This window comes from Diplotaxodon limnothrissa, linkage group LG3, assembly GCF_057381915.1.
Source record: "Diplotaxodon limnothrissa isolate DT_005_m linkage group LG3, D_limnothrissa_male_GT1.1, whole genome shotgun sequence".
Lineage (NCBI taxonomy): Eukaryota > Metazoa > Chordata > Actinopteri > Cichliformes > Cichlidae > Diplotaxodon > Diplotaxodon limnothrissa.
Window position 1 is genome coordinate 56005970 of NC_140598.1, and position 18568 is coordinate 56024537.

The 18568-nt window shown below is 43.0% G+C and overlaps 1 protein-coding gene across 3 annotated transcripts in view; it reads right to left on the reverse strand.

The window, feature by feature from the left end:
- The window catches only part of LOC146636641 (phospholipid-transporting ATPase ABCA1), a 214854-nt gene that overhangs the window by 93280 nt on the left and 103006 nt on the right, over positions 1-18568 (reverse strand). For all 3 annotated transcript variants that reach the window (XM_085349624.1, XM_085349622.1, XM_085349625.1), the window contains exons 30-31: positions 14503-14601; positions 13713-13902 (exon numbers count right to left, since the gene is read on the reverse strand). In XM_085349624.1, the coding sequence (XP_085205750.1) occupies positions 13713-13902; positions 14503-14601 (289 nt within the window). The remainder of the gene's footprint in view (positions 1-13712; positions 13903-14502; positions 14602-18568) is intronic.

Sequence of the window (18568 nt, forward strand, 5' to 3'; positions counted from 1 at the left end):
AACCATGACAGAGCCTCCACCATGTTTTAAAGATGGCCGTAGACACTCACCGTATAGCTAATGGCTAATAGCTAACATGTCTGTGAAGGTTCTCAGTCAAGAAGAGCCACCTCCACAGGACAAGACTCAGCAGTCCATCTGCATCTTAAGGATAAAGGACACTCTTTCGAGGATGCCAATGTTCACATTTTGGACAGAGAGGACAGATGGTTTGAAAGAGGAGTGAAAGAAGCCATCTATGTCCACTGTGAGCGACCATCTTTGAACAGAGGCGGTGGTTTACGACACCAACTCTCTGCCATCTATAATCCAGTTTTGAGATCCCTTCCCAGACGCCTTAACGCCCACTCACATCCTGGGCCATCTGACCTCAGGAATTCGTATGATAAGGTGGGGCCAGGTTTCACAATGAACATACCCGAAACTCTGGCTGATTGGGACCCACACCCAGTTTCACACCTTGGCTCAGGCGATTAGAGGATCATCAGGGGGTCCTTTTGTCCCTCTGTGGGAGGTCACTCCCACTAGGTTTAAATCTGGGACTTTCCACCATTTGACCTTAGAACTGAAGAAGCTTCTCAGATGAGAGGTGAAACGTCTTCAAGCATCTTAAAGAAGTCCAGACGCTTTTCTTTGCAAGCTCCTTTGACTAATAGCTAACACCGCTAACTAACACAGTTAGCGCCAAACGCCATTTTACAGATGGCTGTAGATACTCAACGTATAGCTAATGGCTAATAGCTAACACCGCTAACTAACACAGTTAGCGCTAACTAACACAGCTAACACCATTAGCTAACGGTGCCGCAATCAATGATTTGATTCAAGAATGTCACATTTGGATTCAGAACTCCATAAAAACTGTTGTCAATGATTTCCAATCAAGCTCCTGTGTAATCTGGCATACCTCAGCCCCTTTTGTCCCTCCACTGAAGAGGACGATGCATCTCTCACATCCTCTGTCAGGTCTTTGCTAGATTTCCCCCCATATTTCTCAAGGACATGACTTTCAGATCATTTTCATCTGCTGTAGTTATATTTTTTTTCAGGCTTGATAGTTCTTCTTTTGTCCTTCACTTATCCAATTTCCTCAAGTTTTTAAGGACACATGTCAACTTTTCATTTAATAGCTCTTTGGGAATCATCTTGTTGGTGCAAAAATACAATTTTATGTCTGTCAAACTGTGCTGTCTTTGACATTTTTTTGTAGATTCAACTAAAGAAATGGGAACAAATGATTTTTTTATTTTTTATTTTTTGCAAGCGGCTGCTCGGAACAAAGTGCCTAAAGATGCTATTTAAAATTGATTCTGGTGTACCATTGGTCAGATACAAAAACTGGGCTGAACATGAGAGAAAAAGGAAAGAATGTCCCAAGAAAAGCGCTGAAAGATTTTCAGAAAGGCTGAAGGACTTAAAAAAAAAAAAAAAAAAAAAAAAAATCACAAAAAGGAAAAAAGTCTGGCTTTTGCACAGCACTGCATATTTGAAACTTTTGGTTTACTTTAAATGTATTAATAATCATAACGTCATGGTAGCACAAAGGGAAGCGATGTATTGCTGAATCATCATACACACAAACTTCTACATTGTTGTGAGCTCCTTCAGCTCGTTATAACCTGATGTGTTGCTAGTGGCAGGTGGCCAGTTGTATACTCATGTGTACCCATGTCACATCACATACATGAGCGACGTTTTTCAGCTCAACATGCTCATTGTCCTGCATGATTATGTCCAATAGGATCACATCAGTTTAAATTGTGCTGAACAGGAGCATTAGCTAATAGCTAACGGTCCTGGCTTACAAACAGGCACCTACTAACCACAACCAAAAGCCCCACATGAAAGACTGAGCTGCAAGCATACAAGCCCGGTGAAAGAATTTCATCTAAAATCCCTTTTCCTTCTGTTTAGCTGCAACAAAGGGACTTCCTCACCCTCCGTTTGCCTCGCCTCACGAGTCAATGACCTTTCTGCTTTTGTTTTTGAGCATCTCTTGCTTTCTGCTGAGAAGGAGGCCATGGACAGGTCGTTTTACACCAAAATGAATCTGTGTGCGCTTGGAGTCAAAGTGACAAATCTGCAGGGTCCCGCAGAGAAAGGATGTGCCAGTATGCTGCGTTTGCCATTGGCTGAGGATGACCTGGTGGGGTTTGGAGCTGATCAGCACTTAACTGGATTTATTCCTTCAACAGCTGTTGTCAGAGACAAAACGTGCCCTCATATGTAAGGTTTATGGATTCATTATTGTTTCACTGAACCGCATGAATAAATTACTACATAAGATGCTGCAAATACAGCGGACTCGCCGACCCTCACTGAACAGACCAGCGAGAAGTCAGGGATTGTGTTACATTATAAATTCAGTTCAACAAACACTTGAAGGCATTTGTTTTTAAGCAAATTCTTAAACCAAGAAGCAAAGTTACACAATACTAGTTGTATTTCCCATGTAGAATTATCCCTTTTTTCCTCTATCCAATGCCCTACTTCAACAGCCTGATAGATGAGGCCAAGGAGAGTAATTTGCAAACAAGCCGTAGTTAGGCCAGCCTCCAAATGATAAAGACATCAATCGTAATACATTGAAAGTGGCGGCTTTATCAATTCCTCCGCACGCATGACTGCCTATTCATCTTTGAAGGTTAAATATCACCAGCGAATGAGAGTCAATACCTTAGAATTGATAGAGGGCTTACTGTTGCCTGCCATTACCATGGAAACAATGATTTCACACTACCTCCTGCGGTGCCATGTCCACGCTTTTTTCTCTTTTGTATTTTCTGTAGTTTCTCAAGGGCATATTCGGAGGTTCGGCAGGATGAAAGATAAAAAAGAAAAGTACTGAGAAGCCAGCACGCTTTGTCATGATTTATTCAACATGGGAGGCTTTCCGGTCAAAGGGAACACATCCTCATGATGTGTTTGGCTTCCACGGGTGGTCCATGCCTTGGAGTAACATCAATTTAGTGCAACCTGCTACTGTCAACAGGTAAACGATGCAGCGAGGACGTGATATGCAGAAGTTCAATTGTTTATATATGTCCGGATATCTCTGTATCTGTGATGATATTATAAATCGTCACAGGCAGCAATTCTCCACGTGAAAAATGATGCTCGTACCGGATACCACTGTGGACGGTAACACTAAGAGAGTGGCCACGACCTTATGTACTACACTGTATACCAAACACTAAAGCCTATGTTTTGACCCACTGGTAGACTTGCAGTTAACAGCAGGGAGGCTTCAGAGGTTGGAGAAGGAAGTGTCGAGGGCTAGGGGTCACAGTTCTATACAAGAGAAGTGGATAAGCACCTGTGCAGGTTTAACAGTGGGATATCGGCTCTTACATAACTAAAAACTCACTAACAATTTACTATATTTGTGTTTACATCATAACAAGCTTTTTTCCCCCTGCAATTCAAACATTTTATTTTTTAAATAATTAATGTGTAACTTTTACCCTCAACCACAGCACTAAATCTTAGGATGGGAGATACGAGGATTGTGCAAATTTCCAGGTAGGTCGTATTTAAACTGAATTTCTGAGATTTCCAACCCGGACGGTTGGAGCATCTCCACCAACCCTGAGTCGATAATCCAAGACGGCACTGAAAGTAAACAGCAGTGAAAGGATAAAACTTTTAATTTGCTGCATCGCTGTTGTTACAAAGCATTGACCAGGACGTGCTGCCGCAGTGTTTTTACGTACACAAAACTAAGTATTGTTCTGATGTGCATTTACTGCACGTATGGTTTAGCTAAGAAGTAAAGAAGTCAGTTTTTTCCTAGCTTTTTTGACTTTACTGCTGAAGCAAACTGAGTGACGTCAATCCCGAGCTTCAACGTCCAACTTCCGAGGCATCGGGAACAAAGCATTAGTTTGCTTCTCTCCTCTTGTCTTGATTGTCTGGATTGTTTTCAGCTTCGTCTCGTCACCCTCCTCTTTTCAATTACCTGATCACTCTGTCTGTGTGTATATAATAGTTTTGTCTCCCCTTTGTCGTTTGTTGTGTCTGTTCCTGTCTGCTTTTTTGTTTGCTTCTTGGCTTCGTTTTGTTTTTATCATCTGCATATGCCTAAATAAAGGTTTGCTTTTAGTTAATTCAGTCTGTCTTCACAGTCTGCATTCTGGCTCCTCAATCTCTGCGTTTCATGATAGCAAAGTCACACTTTTCCCTTTTTTCCTGATTAGAAACTTGTGTACAGTGTCTATGACCTTTTTGCAATCCTGTATAAAAACTAAACTGCAGTGTTTAACAATTAAATGAAGCTATTTTCCCAGCAAAATACCTCCCTAATGTCCAAGAAACTAAAGCTACTATTTAAGCTGTTTTTGTTCACTGTTCACTCACTTCTGTAGAAATCGCTGCTTGGTTGTCTTTAGGAAATATTCCTGGCTTGTCTCTCACAATCTTACTTTAATTCCTTCGTGCCTTATCTAATAATTGATTGCCAGAAAATGAAAGTGGGTGGCAAATGTTTGGTTAAATTCATATTCGTGATGCATCGCAGACAAATGCAATGTGAGGAGAATCACGCGTGTCTAAGTGAAGTCTGCAAAGATCGTTGATTGAGTGGGAGCTGCTTTTCTCAGGGGATGAGGCTGATGAATGCACCCCACAGTCTCTGCGCTTGTTTTGCACTCAGCTAGTTATCGCCACACACCGATCTCTGTGATATACTTCAGGATTTTGCATTTCACTGCGCTAAGTCCCGGCCAGGTGAAAGCATGTGAACCACATCATTGCACTAATTTATCACGGTTTCATCTGGCCAAAGAATGTGCTCCCAATACTAATCAGACTGCTTTTCATGATGTTTAGCGAAGTCTAATCTTCTGTCTGTATACGCCGTGTCCTTCATGCTGTGTGAACTCAAAGTAATTTCACTTTCTGCAGAATGCCCTTATGCCTGAGTGTGAGGCACCTGCTTGTATGTTTTTTAGGATGTCCTTGGTGTCGATTAGTTTGGCCACTGTGATTACTGCTACTGTGGCTTGTTCTGCAATTCCTGATTTCTCATGTTTGTGACTCTCAAAGTCAGATTTTTTTTAAACTTCCTCTTGCAATTTCTGTTCCATGACACAGCCATGGCTTGTTTATCCGGTCGTTAAGTGATGACGTGACGAATCCTACTTCCGGGCCTAAAGTAGTCTGCGTTTAATATGGCTTTTGTGTTGTTAACATGTTTAATGTTTTGTATTTTCTTCTATTTGATCTCAAAAAGCTCCTAAAACAGTCAAATCAAATCAAATCAAATCACTTTTTATTGTCACATCACATGTGCAGGCACACTGGCACAGCACATGCGAGTGAAATTCTTGTGTGCGAGCCCCACAAGCAACAGAGATGTGCAAACACAACAACACAAACGAGCAAAATACAAGAATGGCCAACCTGAAACTAATAAATATATGTACAATATATAATAGTGTATGCATTTCTGGATGTGTATACTAAATATTTTCCTACGTGTGTGTGTGTGTGTGTGTGTGTGTATACACATTTTTACAAATTAAATAGTAAAAAAATAAAATAAAATAATAATAATAATAATAATAATAATAATAAAATATATAAAATATACAGAGTTGAATATGTGCAAAACAGTGGCATTACTGTACAGTATGGAGTGCATAATGTTAAAGTTCCAGTAGTGAAGCTGAGGTGTCTATGACGTGTTCAGCAGTCTGATGGCCTGATGGAAGAAGCTGTCTCTCAGTCTGCTGGTTCGGGACCGGATGCTGCAGAACCTCCTTCCTGATGGAAGCAGTCTGAACAGTTTATGGCTGGGGTGACTGGAGTCCTTGATGATCCTCCCCGCTTTCCTCAGGCACCGCTTCCTGTAGATGTCTTGGAGGGAGGGAAGCTCACCTCCAATTATCCGTTCAGAGCACCGCACTACTCGCTGGAGAGCTTTGCAGTTGTAGGCGGTGCTGTTGCCATACCAGGTGGTGATGCATCCAGTGAGGATGCTCTCAATGGCACAGTGATAGAAGGTCCTGAGGATGCGGGGGCTCATGCCGAATCTTTTCAGTCTCCTGAGAAAGAAGAGGCGCTGCTGCGCCTTCTTCACTGTTTTGTTTGTGTGTACTGACCACGTAAGATCCTCAGCCAGGTGTACGCCAAGGAACCGGAAGCTGCTCACTCTCTCCACAGCAGCGCCGTTGATGGTGATGGGGGTGTGTACTTCTCTGCACCTCCGGAAGTCCACTATCAACTCCTTTGTCTTTGCGACGTTGAGGGTGAGATGGTTGTCTTGACACCAGTGGGTCAGGGCGCTGACCTCCTCCCTGTAAGCCGTCTCATCACCGTTGGTGATAAGACCCACCACTGTAGTGTCGTCCGCAAACTTCACAATGATGTTGGAGCTGTTAGTGGCTGTGCAGTCGTAGGTGTAGAGTGAGTACAGGAGAGGGCTCAGTACACACCCCTGTGGAGCACCAGTGTTCAGTGTGATGGGGGATGAGGTGATGCTGCCCAGTCTGACCACCTGGCGTCTGTCAGACAGGAAGCTAAGGATCCAGCTGCAGAGGGAGCTGCTCAGTCCTAGATCCTGCAGTTTCCTGTCCAGCTTCGAGGGAACGATGGTATTGAATGCTGAGCTGTAATCTACAAACAGCATTCTCACATACGTGTCTCTCTTCTCCAGGTGTGACAGGGCAGTGTGTAGTGTCAGGGCTATGGCATCATCAGTGGACCTGTTGTGGCGGTATGCAAACTGTAGAGGGTCCAGTGAGTCGGGTAGTGCAGAGCAGATGAAGTCCCTGACCAGCTTCTCGAAGCATTTGCTCACGATGGGGGTCAGGGCTACAGGTCGCCAGTCGTTTAATGAGGAGATGGTGGAGGATTTGGGTACAGGGACGATGGTGGCCATTTTGAAGCAGGCTGGGACTACAGACAGAGAGAGGGAAAGGTTGAAGATGTGCGTGAACACTCCAGCCAGCTGAGCCGCGCATGACCTGAGGACGCGGCCGGGAATCCCGTCCGGACCAGTAGCTTTGCGTGCGTTCACCTTCCTGAAGCACTTCCGCACATCCTCCTCAGACACAGTGTGCGCACTGACGTCATCCGCGGTGCGCACACTGTCCGGTCTCATGGTGTTCGCTGTGTCGAATCTAGCGTAGAATACGTTTAGATCCTCACACAGAGAGGCCGTGGTCTGCGGTGTGCTGGTTTTCCCTCTAAAGTCTGTGATCGTGTTTAGTCCCTGCCACATACTCCGAGGGTTGTCAAACTGTTGCTCCACCCTGTCCCTGTACTCACGTTTGGCTGCTTTGATCGTCTTCCGGAGTTGGTAATGTGCGTGTTTGTAGTCCGATGTGTTCGCGGAGGCAAAGGCGGTGTTCCGTGCCGCCAGTGCCGCGCAAACATCTCCGTTAATCCAGGGTTTTTGATTTGGGAAGGATTTGACTGTTCTGGATGGGACGACATCTTCCACGCATTTCCTGATAAATCCACAGACTGAGTCTGTGTATTCATCAATGTCTCTGGCGGCCACGTGAAACATTTCCCAGTCCGCGTGATCAAAACAGTCCCGCAGCGCAGACTCCGATTGGTCCGTCCAACAGTGCACCGCCCTCCGGGTTGGAGCTTCCTGTTTCAGCTTCTGCCTGTAGGCGGGCAGGAGCAGGATGGAGCAGTGATCTGATTGGCCGAATGGGGCGCGGGGGAGGGCTTTGTACGCATCCCGGAAAGAGGTGTAACAGTGGTCGAGTTGCCGGTTTCCACGTGTGTTAAAAAGGATGTGTTGATGGAGTTTTGGTGAGACTTTCTTCAGGTTTCCCTTATTAAAGTCTCCGGCTGTGATAAACGCTGCCTCTGGGTGTGCGGTTTCCTCGCTGCTGATCGCGCTGTACAGTTCCCTGAGTGCACGGTCAGTGTCGGCTTGTGGGGGAATGTAAACAGCCGTAATAATCACTGCTGTAAATTCCCTCGGTAGCCAGAATGGCCGGCACTTAATCATCAGGTACTCCAGGTCCGGTGAGCAGAAGGATTTGACCGGGTGCACGTTCGCATAATCACACCAGCTGTTGTTGATCATGAAACACACACCACCGCCTCTGCTTTTCCCAGTAAGATCCTGTGACCTGTCCGCGCGATGCACGGAGAACCCCGGCAGTTGTATTGCGGAGTCCGGTACTTTGTCCGATAGCCAGGTTTCTGTGAGGCAGATCACGCAGCAGTCCCGCATCTCTCGCTGGAATGAGATCCGTGCCCGAAGCTCGCACAGCTTGTTCTCCAGAGACTGCATATTAGCCAGTAATAAACTGGGTAACGGTGGTCTGTAAGTGCGCCGTCTCAGTCGAACCAGAACGCCAGATCTTCTCCCTCTGCGTCGGCGTTTGCGGCCTCCAGGGCCAGAGAACAAAGGCGTCTCAGGTGAGATGAATGGGGGGTCTGCAAACGGAGCGTCCGTGTTGCAAAACTTGAACTCCGGAAAGTTATAAGAAAGACCGTCTTTTATGTCCAGTAAGGTTTGTCGGTCGTACACAAGGAGACAAGTGCTGCTCGTGAAAAAATAAAGGAAAAGTAAAATTAAACACAGAAGAAAGCCGTTGCTTGGGGGAGCTCGCGACGAGGCTGCCATACTCGGCGCCATCTTGATCATGATCAGTGATCACTGTTGACCTCCCTCGGCTTTTATTACCGCTAATCATTTATTTAAGCTCAGTTTTTAAAACCTTAGGATGTAACTACAGCCCAGCCCATGCAGCAGTATATGAATGACTAACCTCGTATTGTGGATGGATTATCTCAGTTGTTCTCCTGGCTGAAGTTTGGTCCTTTTACAGCATCCTGCCATGCGATTACATTTGTTCCTGACCACCGAGAACACTCACGTTAACTTTTATCGAGTGGAAAAAAGGTTAGCTTGTTTATATTATGCTAACATAGCTGTGTCGCTAGCGGTCACGTAGCACATCATTATATACCAGCTAGCCCAACTTCAGTAACCCTACAAACGTCACTGCTGTTTAGTTTTCTGTCTTCATTTATGTTGGAAGTGATAACAGAGCTGTACGTTTTAATTTGTTTCCAGAACCCTGCAGTCAGGGCATGCTATATTGTATTTAGATAGAAGCTAGCGAGCTAACTTCCTGCTAACTTCTAACTCCATTAAATGTCATAAATTCCGTTTTCATGGATGCCTGGATGTTAAACTCAATTGTTACACCTGGTAGAGCAGAACGCTGATCATTTTATTAAAGATGAAAGACTTTAGACAGTTTTTCAACTCTCAGTAATGCCATAGTGATCGTTTGATATATGGACCTGCAGCGGAGTTTAGACCCAGACACGGCTAGTGACGTCAGACTTAACGACCGGATAAGTATAGTCGTACAATTTGGACATCTGGAAATTACAGGCCTTTGTGTCATTTGTGCCATTGGTGGTGCTACTGTGCTAGAGGGATGCACATCTAATGGGTTCCTCTTTTCTATCGTTGTCCGATTCTCCACTATCTTTACTTCTCCATCTGCTCTATTCTCATCCTAACTTTAAAATAATTTTAGTGGCAGATTGTACAATAAAAACTTAAAATCCTCAAGGTTGTTTCTGTGGAAAAAGTAAAGTCCATTTACAGGACCTGGATTGGAACAAATTCGATTTTATAAATAAATGAGAAATGACACAAGTGAATTTAACAAGATGCAGGCCAAAACTGGCCTTCACAAATGGTCTTTTTACTGTGGCTAAGTGTACTAAAATGACCAGCCACTTACAGTACGACACGATAAAGTAGAAATTCAGTTAAGCACCAAAGTAGGAGCAAGAAAAAGGACAGGGGTTGTTTGAAAATTGAGAAGCACATGGAGATAAGGGGAAAAGAGCAAAAATGAAAAATTAGGCTTGGGAAAGAAAGCCCTTCATAGCTTAGCGGGGCTATCGGGAGGATACAAAGACAAGAATAACGCCTCAACAAATGGGGGACTCCTGACAGTGCTGTCATGAGCTAAGACGGAACATCAGGGATGGGAAAAGGTTACACAAAGGGCACTACTCTTGTTTTACTGTCTCAGCGATCATCCTTTAGCATGATTCGTGGACAGGTGCTCCTTTTAAATGGCCCTGGAGGGCCGTGTCGTGGAAAGGAGCACACGGCGAGACTCACAAGTTCAACAAAGAACTCCTCTCTGGAGGGGAGAGGGAGGGGAAACAGGAGGACAAAGAAGGGGGGAACAACTAAGCTGTAGTGCCTCTGCACCTCACTGTACAATACCTTGTGCAATACTTTTTGTAAATAGTCAACAGTGCAATAGACTCAATACTTGAAATGTGCAATTCACTTGTATTTTTATTTTTTTATTCCTATTTATTCTATTTATCCCCTTTGTATATTTTATTTATATTTGTCTCTGTATTTATATATGTGTGTGTGTGTGTGTGTGTGTGTGTGTGTGTGTGTGTGTGTGTGTGTGTGTGTGTGTGTGTGTGTATATATATATATAACAGTTCTGTAACTGTAACTTTGGTCGTTGCTGTGCTTTTTTTGGAAGTCGAATTTCCCAGAGGAACCCACCCGAGGGATTAATAAAGTTCTATCTTATCTTATCTTATCTTACAGATCAATGCAGAGTGTGAAAGTGCACTGATTGCAGAGTGGTGCTGTATATAGGGGGAGTGAAAGGAATAAGGTAGGGGAATAAATGAGCGGCAAATGAGCCCAGTAGTTTTAGAGAATATCATTTAATGTCGTGCTTGTTGGAGGTTATCGACTTTGCAGTTTTACCCTTTTTTTAACCACGGTCTCTTAGCACTTCCAATATGACGTCTCCAAATGCATCAAAGGTTTAAGAGGAAATGTCACAGCAATTATCAAATTAAACCATTTCAGTTCATGTGCCTCAATTAGTATTGTAATTTTTCTCATCACTGAACCAAGGCTATAAGTGCTTTGAAAAACTGATATTGCAATTGCTGTTTAAAACCTAACCCACAGAAGTTGACACCTTAAACCTCACTGAGGAAATTTACTGTTTTGTTTCTCTCAGTTCACTTCAATTCAACTAAATGTTATTTATATAGCAACAAATCACAACAAAACTTCCCTAAGTGTTTTATATTGAGTGGTAAAGACTCCATTATCACACAAAGAAAACAGAGAAAACCCCAACAATCAAATAATCTATCAAAACAAGTGCTTTGGTGACAGCGGGAAGGAAAAACTCCCTTTTAACAGGAAGAAACCTGTGAGGCTACCTGAGCTAGCTCACCAACATGAGTTATATCTGGTGTTTGCGTTAAAGACATTTTGATCAACAGTGTTTGAAAATTGTAGAATAAAAAAATCTGATGTCACGATCAATGTAGATGCCATGGGAAGTTGGTATCTGCTGGCTTACCTTCAAACCTCCAGGGGAAAAACAGTAATTACTGGGCTACCCACTCACCAAAGTATTATCCAGCATCCAGAAGTAGCATGTCATTGTCAACGCAAGCCCATGCAAAACCGGGAGAAATTAAAAAAATAATAACAATATGCAGACACTCAGCCTTGCAGGACTAATCAGCACAGACCTCCATGTCTAGAAATAAAGATCCAAATGTAAAACTGCGAATTAGCTTCTGTAATTGTAATACTTCAAAGCCAAACCTCAGGCATTAGCAATCAACACTCCCCTGCTCATTTCCACCCTCTATCTAGGGTAAACTACTACAAACAAATTCTCAACCGTCATAAGTCTCCAAGAGGAAGAAAATATTGGCAGATTTAGCCGGGGTTAGCCATGAGCCATTCAAATTCTAATCTCTTAAAATGCAGGCACATGCCACAAAGCCTGAGCAAACAGACAAAGCCATCTCTAATAAAAATGACATTGGAGTGCAGTGACAGCTTCTCCAGCCATTCTCTGTCAAGCTTAGATTTCTCATTATCATTGGGAGACAGCAGTGCAAATCATTTAGCTCCAAATGAGACACCGCTTTCACTCTGTGCCGTGATTGGTTCAGTCAGCAGGTGGCAGCTGGTAGACAATGATGCTGTGTCTCTAACTTGTCAATCGATCCCAGCCTGGATCAAACCCCTTCAGGTCAGGTCCATGCAACATTTGCCCCAGCTGCCATGTGTAGTGTTAAAGTTATGGTCCATAGAGTATTGCTATCCGGTCGTTAAGTCTGACGTCACTAGCCGTGTCTGGACCTAAACTCCGCTGCAGGTCCATATATCAAACGATCACTATGGCATTACTGAGAGTTGAAAAACTGTCTAAAGTCTTTCATCTGTAATAAAATGCTCAGCGTTCTGCTCTACCAGGTGTAACAATTGAGTTTAACATCCAGGCATCCATGAAAACGGAATTTATGACATTTAACGGAGTTAGAAGTTAGCAGGGAGTTAGCTCGCTAGCTTCTATCTAAATACAATATAGCATGTCCTGACTGCGGGGTTTTGGAAACAAATTAAAACGTACAGCTCTGTTATCACTTCCAACATAAATGAAGACAGAAAACTAAACAGCAGTGATGTTTGTAGGGTTACTGAAGTTGGGCTAGCTGGTATATAATGTTGTGCTACGTGACCGCTAGCGACACAGCTATGTTAGCATAATATAAACAAGCTAACTTTTTTTCCACTCGATAAAAGTTAACGTGAGTGTTCTCGGTGGTCAGGAACAAATGTAATCGCATGGCAGGATGCTGTAAAAGGACCAAACTTCAGCCAGGAGAACAACTGAGATAATCCATCCACAATACGAGGTTAGTCATTCATATACTGCTGCATGGGCTGGGCTGTAGTTACATAAGGTTTTAAAAACTGAGCTTAAATAAATGATTAGCGGTAATTAAAGCCGAGGGAGGTCAACAGTGATCACTGATTGTTTTAGGAGCTTTTTGAGATTAACTAGAAGAAAATACAAAACATTAAACATGTTAACAACACAAAAGCCATATTAAACGCAGACTACTTTAGGCCCGGAAGAGGATTCGTCACGTCATCACTTAACGACCGGATTGACGTGTAGAGCCAAAGTGCTCAGGACTTTGGAGTTTGAGCAGAAAAGGTGAGGTCCTTTGCAGATTCTATTTGGGAACTGCATGCTATGAAATGTCCTAAGGGACTCTACAAGGTAGCAAAGTTGGGGTATATCTGAAAGGACACACTATGGGTTTATTTAAAGAGAATTTTAACAGGTGTGTGGAACAAGCTGAATCACTTGCAATGGCCAAGTCGGTATATTTTCAGTAGAATCAATTTTGGTCCCATTTTCATGCATGCTCGCTAGTTCACAAAAAGGGAAGCAGCACAAAAGGCTGATTTACATTTTGCAATGCAATGCAAATTCCTTGTTAGTAAGTACCTTTACGTTCTCAAATCAAAATGATGCTGACTGGGACTTTCAGACTGCAAGCCAAAAGCTTCCATGATAAGCATTTTTATTGTGCTGTTGTGTCACTGAGTTATTTTTTATTTTTTTACATTTAGACCACTCCGCTCTCTTACTGCAGCTTATCCCTCCATGACACACATTCAGTAAATGTATGCATTTTACCAAAAAGGGGGAAAGAACGCTACACATCCAGCTGGGTACAGTGGCCCCTGAATAGGCAGCGGCTCCATGTCTCGCTCAACAGACCTCAGAGAGATACTGACACATTCACTGTTGCACATGATCGATCTCATAAATCTATAAATTCACATACAGTACGGACCGATCCACCCACTGCACCACAGAGAGACACGATTTCCGGAGTCGGACACTAACCTGTGGCGGAGGAAGGCCGCCCGCGCCGGGCGGGCAGTCGGGCAACATCATTGTCCGTTTAGGAGTGCCGCACTCGCAGCCGGGGGAGGGGTTAGACATGCTCCAGTTTCCATTCAGAAAGATGTCAGCGACTGACTGATCCACGGAGGGAGTGAACCAATCAGACCCCGTGGAGGAACAAGGTAGATTCCTGCAGGAAAATGAACATGAATATTTCACCGGCAACCGATCACCCCTGTCACCTACATCCATCACTGTATGCCTTATTTCCACTTTTTCTTAAACACTGGTGGTGTTTGGGGGATAAATCATAACAGTAGCAAAGCTTTATCATCGTTTTAATACAGCTTTGTATTTTTAAGACTCCTGGAAAATAACCACTTAATTAAAAGATTACAGTTTGTGTTTTAATAATGCATGCACAACAGGCCATTCAGAGCAGCTGCCGTAAACAAGAACTTCCGAGGACTCCGAACGCTTTAATATTTCCATCTCATAGGTTTAAACAGGTATTCATTATTCAGCTTATCCTGATCAAGACTGCAGAGAAAGCTCATTATTTATTGATCAAATTTGTTTTTACAAATTGGTTTTCAAAATCCTGCCAAGCATTTTTTTTTCCTAGCTCCATGCCTGCTGCTGGATTTGTCGGAAAGAGGCTGATACACGCATGCATAACAACTCGCCAAACATACACAGTTTGCAAAGATTCAGACTCTGTCAGTATCGTTTGGTTTTGATGTTTGGCTGGATTCTTAATTTGCGACTCGTGTATACCCAGCCTACTTACGGTATAGGGTCTCCTTTCATGCAGCGTGTCCCAAAGCCAGGCTTGTTCAACAAGCTTTCCACCACCTGGGACACCTCCATATTTCCTGGCCCATCGTTGCTGTAAAATTCAACATAAAATAATGAAAAATTCCTCATTAAATATTTCAGTTTAATCTCTCACAGAAGGTCCACATAGCAATTTAATCCATGAGCGCCAGCCAGTCTGTCACAATGTCAATAAAACAGACAAACAAGAATTAAATAGGCATTATGAAAGAGAATGAACTTGGACAATGGCCTGTTGTGGCAGAATCGCTGCATAATGGGGAACATGAGAACAGGGTGTCTACGGGTAAAGTAAAATTTAAAGACTGTTTTAATGTCCCTTTTAGGCCAAACTGTGCACAAATCACGACTGAAAATCTGCTCGTTATAAGGCAACACATTCAGAAATAAACAGTGTTTTTGTGACAGGCTGATGGTTTTTTAATGCTTGTGTGATTTAGAGGTCAGTGAAGACAAAATTCTTTAAAACCCGACTTTTTGGAAGCAAAATACAAATCATGAAGGATGGGTCAACACTTTTACTCTAGCAGGGGAAGTGTTAATTCACCAGCTTAAAGTCATGTCGGTGTCCATCCATCCATCCTTTTTCTGACTCTTATCTAGTCCAGGTCATGGCGGCAGCGGTCTAAGCATGTTGTGGGTCTACCCTAAGGCAGGGGTGTCCAACTCCAGGCCTCAAGGGTCGGTGTCCTGCAGGTTTTAGACGCGTCCTTGATCCAGCAAGCTGACTTAAATGGTTAGATTACCTCCTCAACATGTCTTGAAGTTCTCCAGAGGCCTGGTAATGAACTAATCATTTGATTCAGCTGTGCTGACCAGGGTGATATCTGAACCCTGCAGGACACCGGCCCTCGAGGCCTGGAGTTGGACACCCCTGACTTAAGGCCCCCTCCTAGTATGACATGCCTGAAAAACTTCACCTAGACCTAGGAGTTGTCCAGAAGACACCCTGATCTGATACCCAAACCACCTCAACTGGCTTCTTTCAGTGTGGAGGAGTAGCAACTCTACTCTGAGACCAAGCTCCTCACTCTATAACTGGCAGTCTAATCGCCAGTTGTGTATTCTCAAGGTATTTCTTGTTAAATGAGCATCTTCCCACTTCCACAGAGTAAAGAGCAGGAAGCAGGGAGTCTTAGCTATCATCATCACACACGTTCCACCAGTGTATTGCCAAAATGAAACTCCCAGACAGTCCCAGGCATCTGGGATTTGTTTTGTTTAGGCATGAGATACAACCATTACATTAGTTTTTGTATGTCATAATTAATAATAATTTATTGTTAATAGTTTTGTGTATGTATATACATCAGTTTATATATATAAAAGACTGAAGAGCAGTAACATTATGTGACTTTTAAGACCTTTTATAAGGTCCAAAACAACATGACTGTTATAAATCTGTTAAATCAAGTGAAACTTCAGAGCTAGTTCAATCAGAAAAACCAGTATCTGAGGTTCTATAGATATTTGTTTTAGAAGTCCTGTCTATCGTCTCCTGCAGCACTTGATTGGGACATTTAGAGTGCCGTCTAATTCATTTTCCATATTGACAAAGAAGAGAAGATTGGAGTGACCATTAATGCCAAACAAATCTTTACATTCAAGAACTCCTGAAAAGAAATGAAACACGCTGCCTCGAGGATTCGATGTGTTGAAACGCTCAATAGCAATGCTCGGTGCTGCTGGAGTTATCTTAACTGAGAATGAGAGAAAAATCTCAGAGTTTACCAACTCCGTTTTTCGGCCAGAGAGTCAAAACTTCTTTGACATCACTTATTTAAACATTATCGACTGTAAAGCGATTATGTCTATAGCCCGAGCTCAGTGCAAGCACGAGCCGATATGAGCCTGATCGAGATTCTGTGTACAGTACGGGCTCCTCGAAGCCTTTCATTATTATCCCAGTGTCGTGTACATATCTAAGCCCGGTCTCAGTTAAACAGTCTTCACATTCCAGTCCTGTTCTCATTACTAACCACACACACGCTGCCCTTTATCTTAAGGGTACTGTGGGAGTTAAAACACAGTGTTTCATAGAGACCACAGCGATGGCTTCCTGCCAGCTGTAGCCACAGCCCGGCCAACCGTTTGGATTAATACAGTGTTCATTGTCTCATTTAGAGGCGTCTCCGTGAAGGTCACGCGGTCATTTTCTTGGCCACCAGCGAGCGCGATTGAAGTGGTCCGATTGTAAAAATGGATTATGTGCAGCCATCTGTTTTGCTATTAACAATGGCTGGGTTACCATGTTATTAAAGATAATAAAACTATTGGACGGTTGTAAAACGAAGACTTGTGCATACACACAGAAACAGCGGAACTAATGAAGAGTTTATCTAGTCAAAATGACACAGCATAGATGAACTGAAGATAACTGCAGAAAGTCAAATGAAGGCCACGTGACGACACAGAATAGAAAAAAAAAAACCCTGTTGGTCCACAGAGCAAATGTCCCAACTATTAAAATTTTAAATGAGCATATATTTAAAAATAATAAAGTCACTTCACATCTAAATCATGTTTTGTTTTTATTTTTTATTTTATACAGCATGTTTTGGATTTCAGCACTGTGGAAAGAGACTTGAATGAATTAGCACCACGGACAGAGCGAGGCTCACACTTAGGTCTGTTTCAGCACCACGGAGAGAGACAGCACTGCATTTTGGCAAAGGCAATGGTTCAGTTGCATTTTTTAAATGGCCTTTCGTGTATGTGAGAATCACCTAAAACCTCACTGTACATTTTAAAAGACTTTTTAAATGACTTATTAGCAGCTCTCAGTGCGGTGACAAGTTCTAGGGCTGCTGCTAACAATGCCGTCAGTTTTAAGTTTTAGGAAGACTCTGGTGACTCCATCCATCTATCCACTTGGGTACATCCTGGACAGGTTGCATGAAAACTAGAAAAAGGGTTAGCTGTTTCTCCTCACAGCTGTCTGTCCAGGGTTTACCCCACCTCATCAGAAATCATCAAAAAAAATGCCTGTTTATATATTTAACCTGTCCAGCATGTGATGTCAAAACTGTGGTCTAAAGAAAGACGTGCGTATACTTCATAGCAGCACAAAACGTAGCAGAGTAAACTGATGCAGGAGGGTAAAGTAAGTCATGTAAACTGAATCTGCAGGAAGTGTCATTTGTAATTACATAAAGTGTTATGAAAGCAACCATAAAATTCTGCTGCAAAAGAGCATTAAAATGTTTCAGTTAGTGGTAACGGAAATAAAACAGAACTAAAATCTAAAGTTTATGATCCAGATGACTAGAATGCAGGCTCTATATTACATCATATCTTCACTCCGACCAACAGCTTTGTTTCTGTCTTGAACGAGCCACTTTCTCACGAGGCAACACTTATTACCTATTATGCCTCGATATCCTCTGAGCGAATTTCCTCAAAGTGCCTCAGTGGGAAATGAAACACCTGTAGGCTGAATAACTAACAAACACCTCTTCGTCACAGGAGCGCAGGATGAATTACGAGTAGTTCGCTGGCCTTGACGGAAGCTGCAAATGTTGATTAAATTGTTGCAGCACTCAGGTTGTTACATCGAAAGGGTCATGTTACAGCAATTTTGTGTGAACGTGGAGGTATTTAACTACCAGCTCATCACCATCATCATCATCCTTGAGGCTCGGGCGGGGGGGGGGAAAGAAAATTGGAGAAATACTTCAGTACGCCTTCAGGCTTTTCTAACAAATCTATTTAAAAGCATGGGTTGTTCCATAATTTAAGTATTACTGTTGCCTAAAACTAACAAAAGAAAAGCTGTAAAGTGGAGAGAATAATAATAATAAAAGACAAAAAAAATGGTAAATTAAGTCCAAAGGCAACATTTACTTTTCACTTCACCTGACTTCCAAAAGTATTTCTGCAATTATTTTCCATCCTCCTTCCCCAAAGTTGCAAAGCTATGACATCACCGTGGGCGGCTGTGGCTCAGGAGTTATTAGAGGCCATCTAACCCGAGTCGCCCGGCTCAGTCCAGGTGCTGGGGCCATAGAGTAAGCACCGTA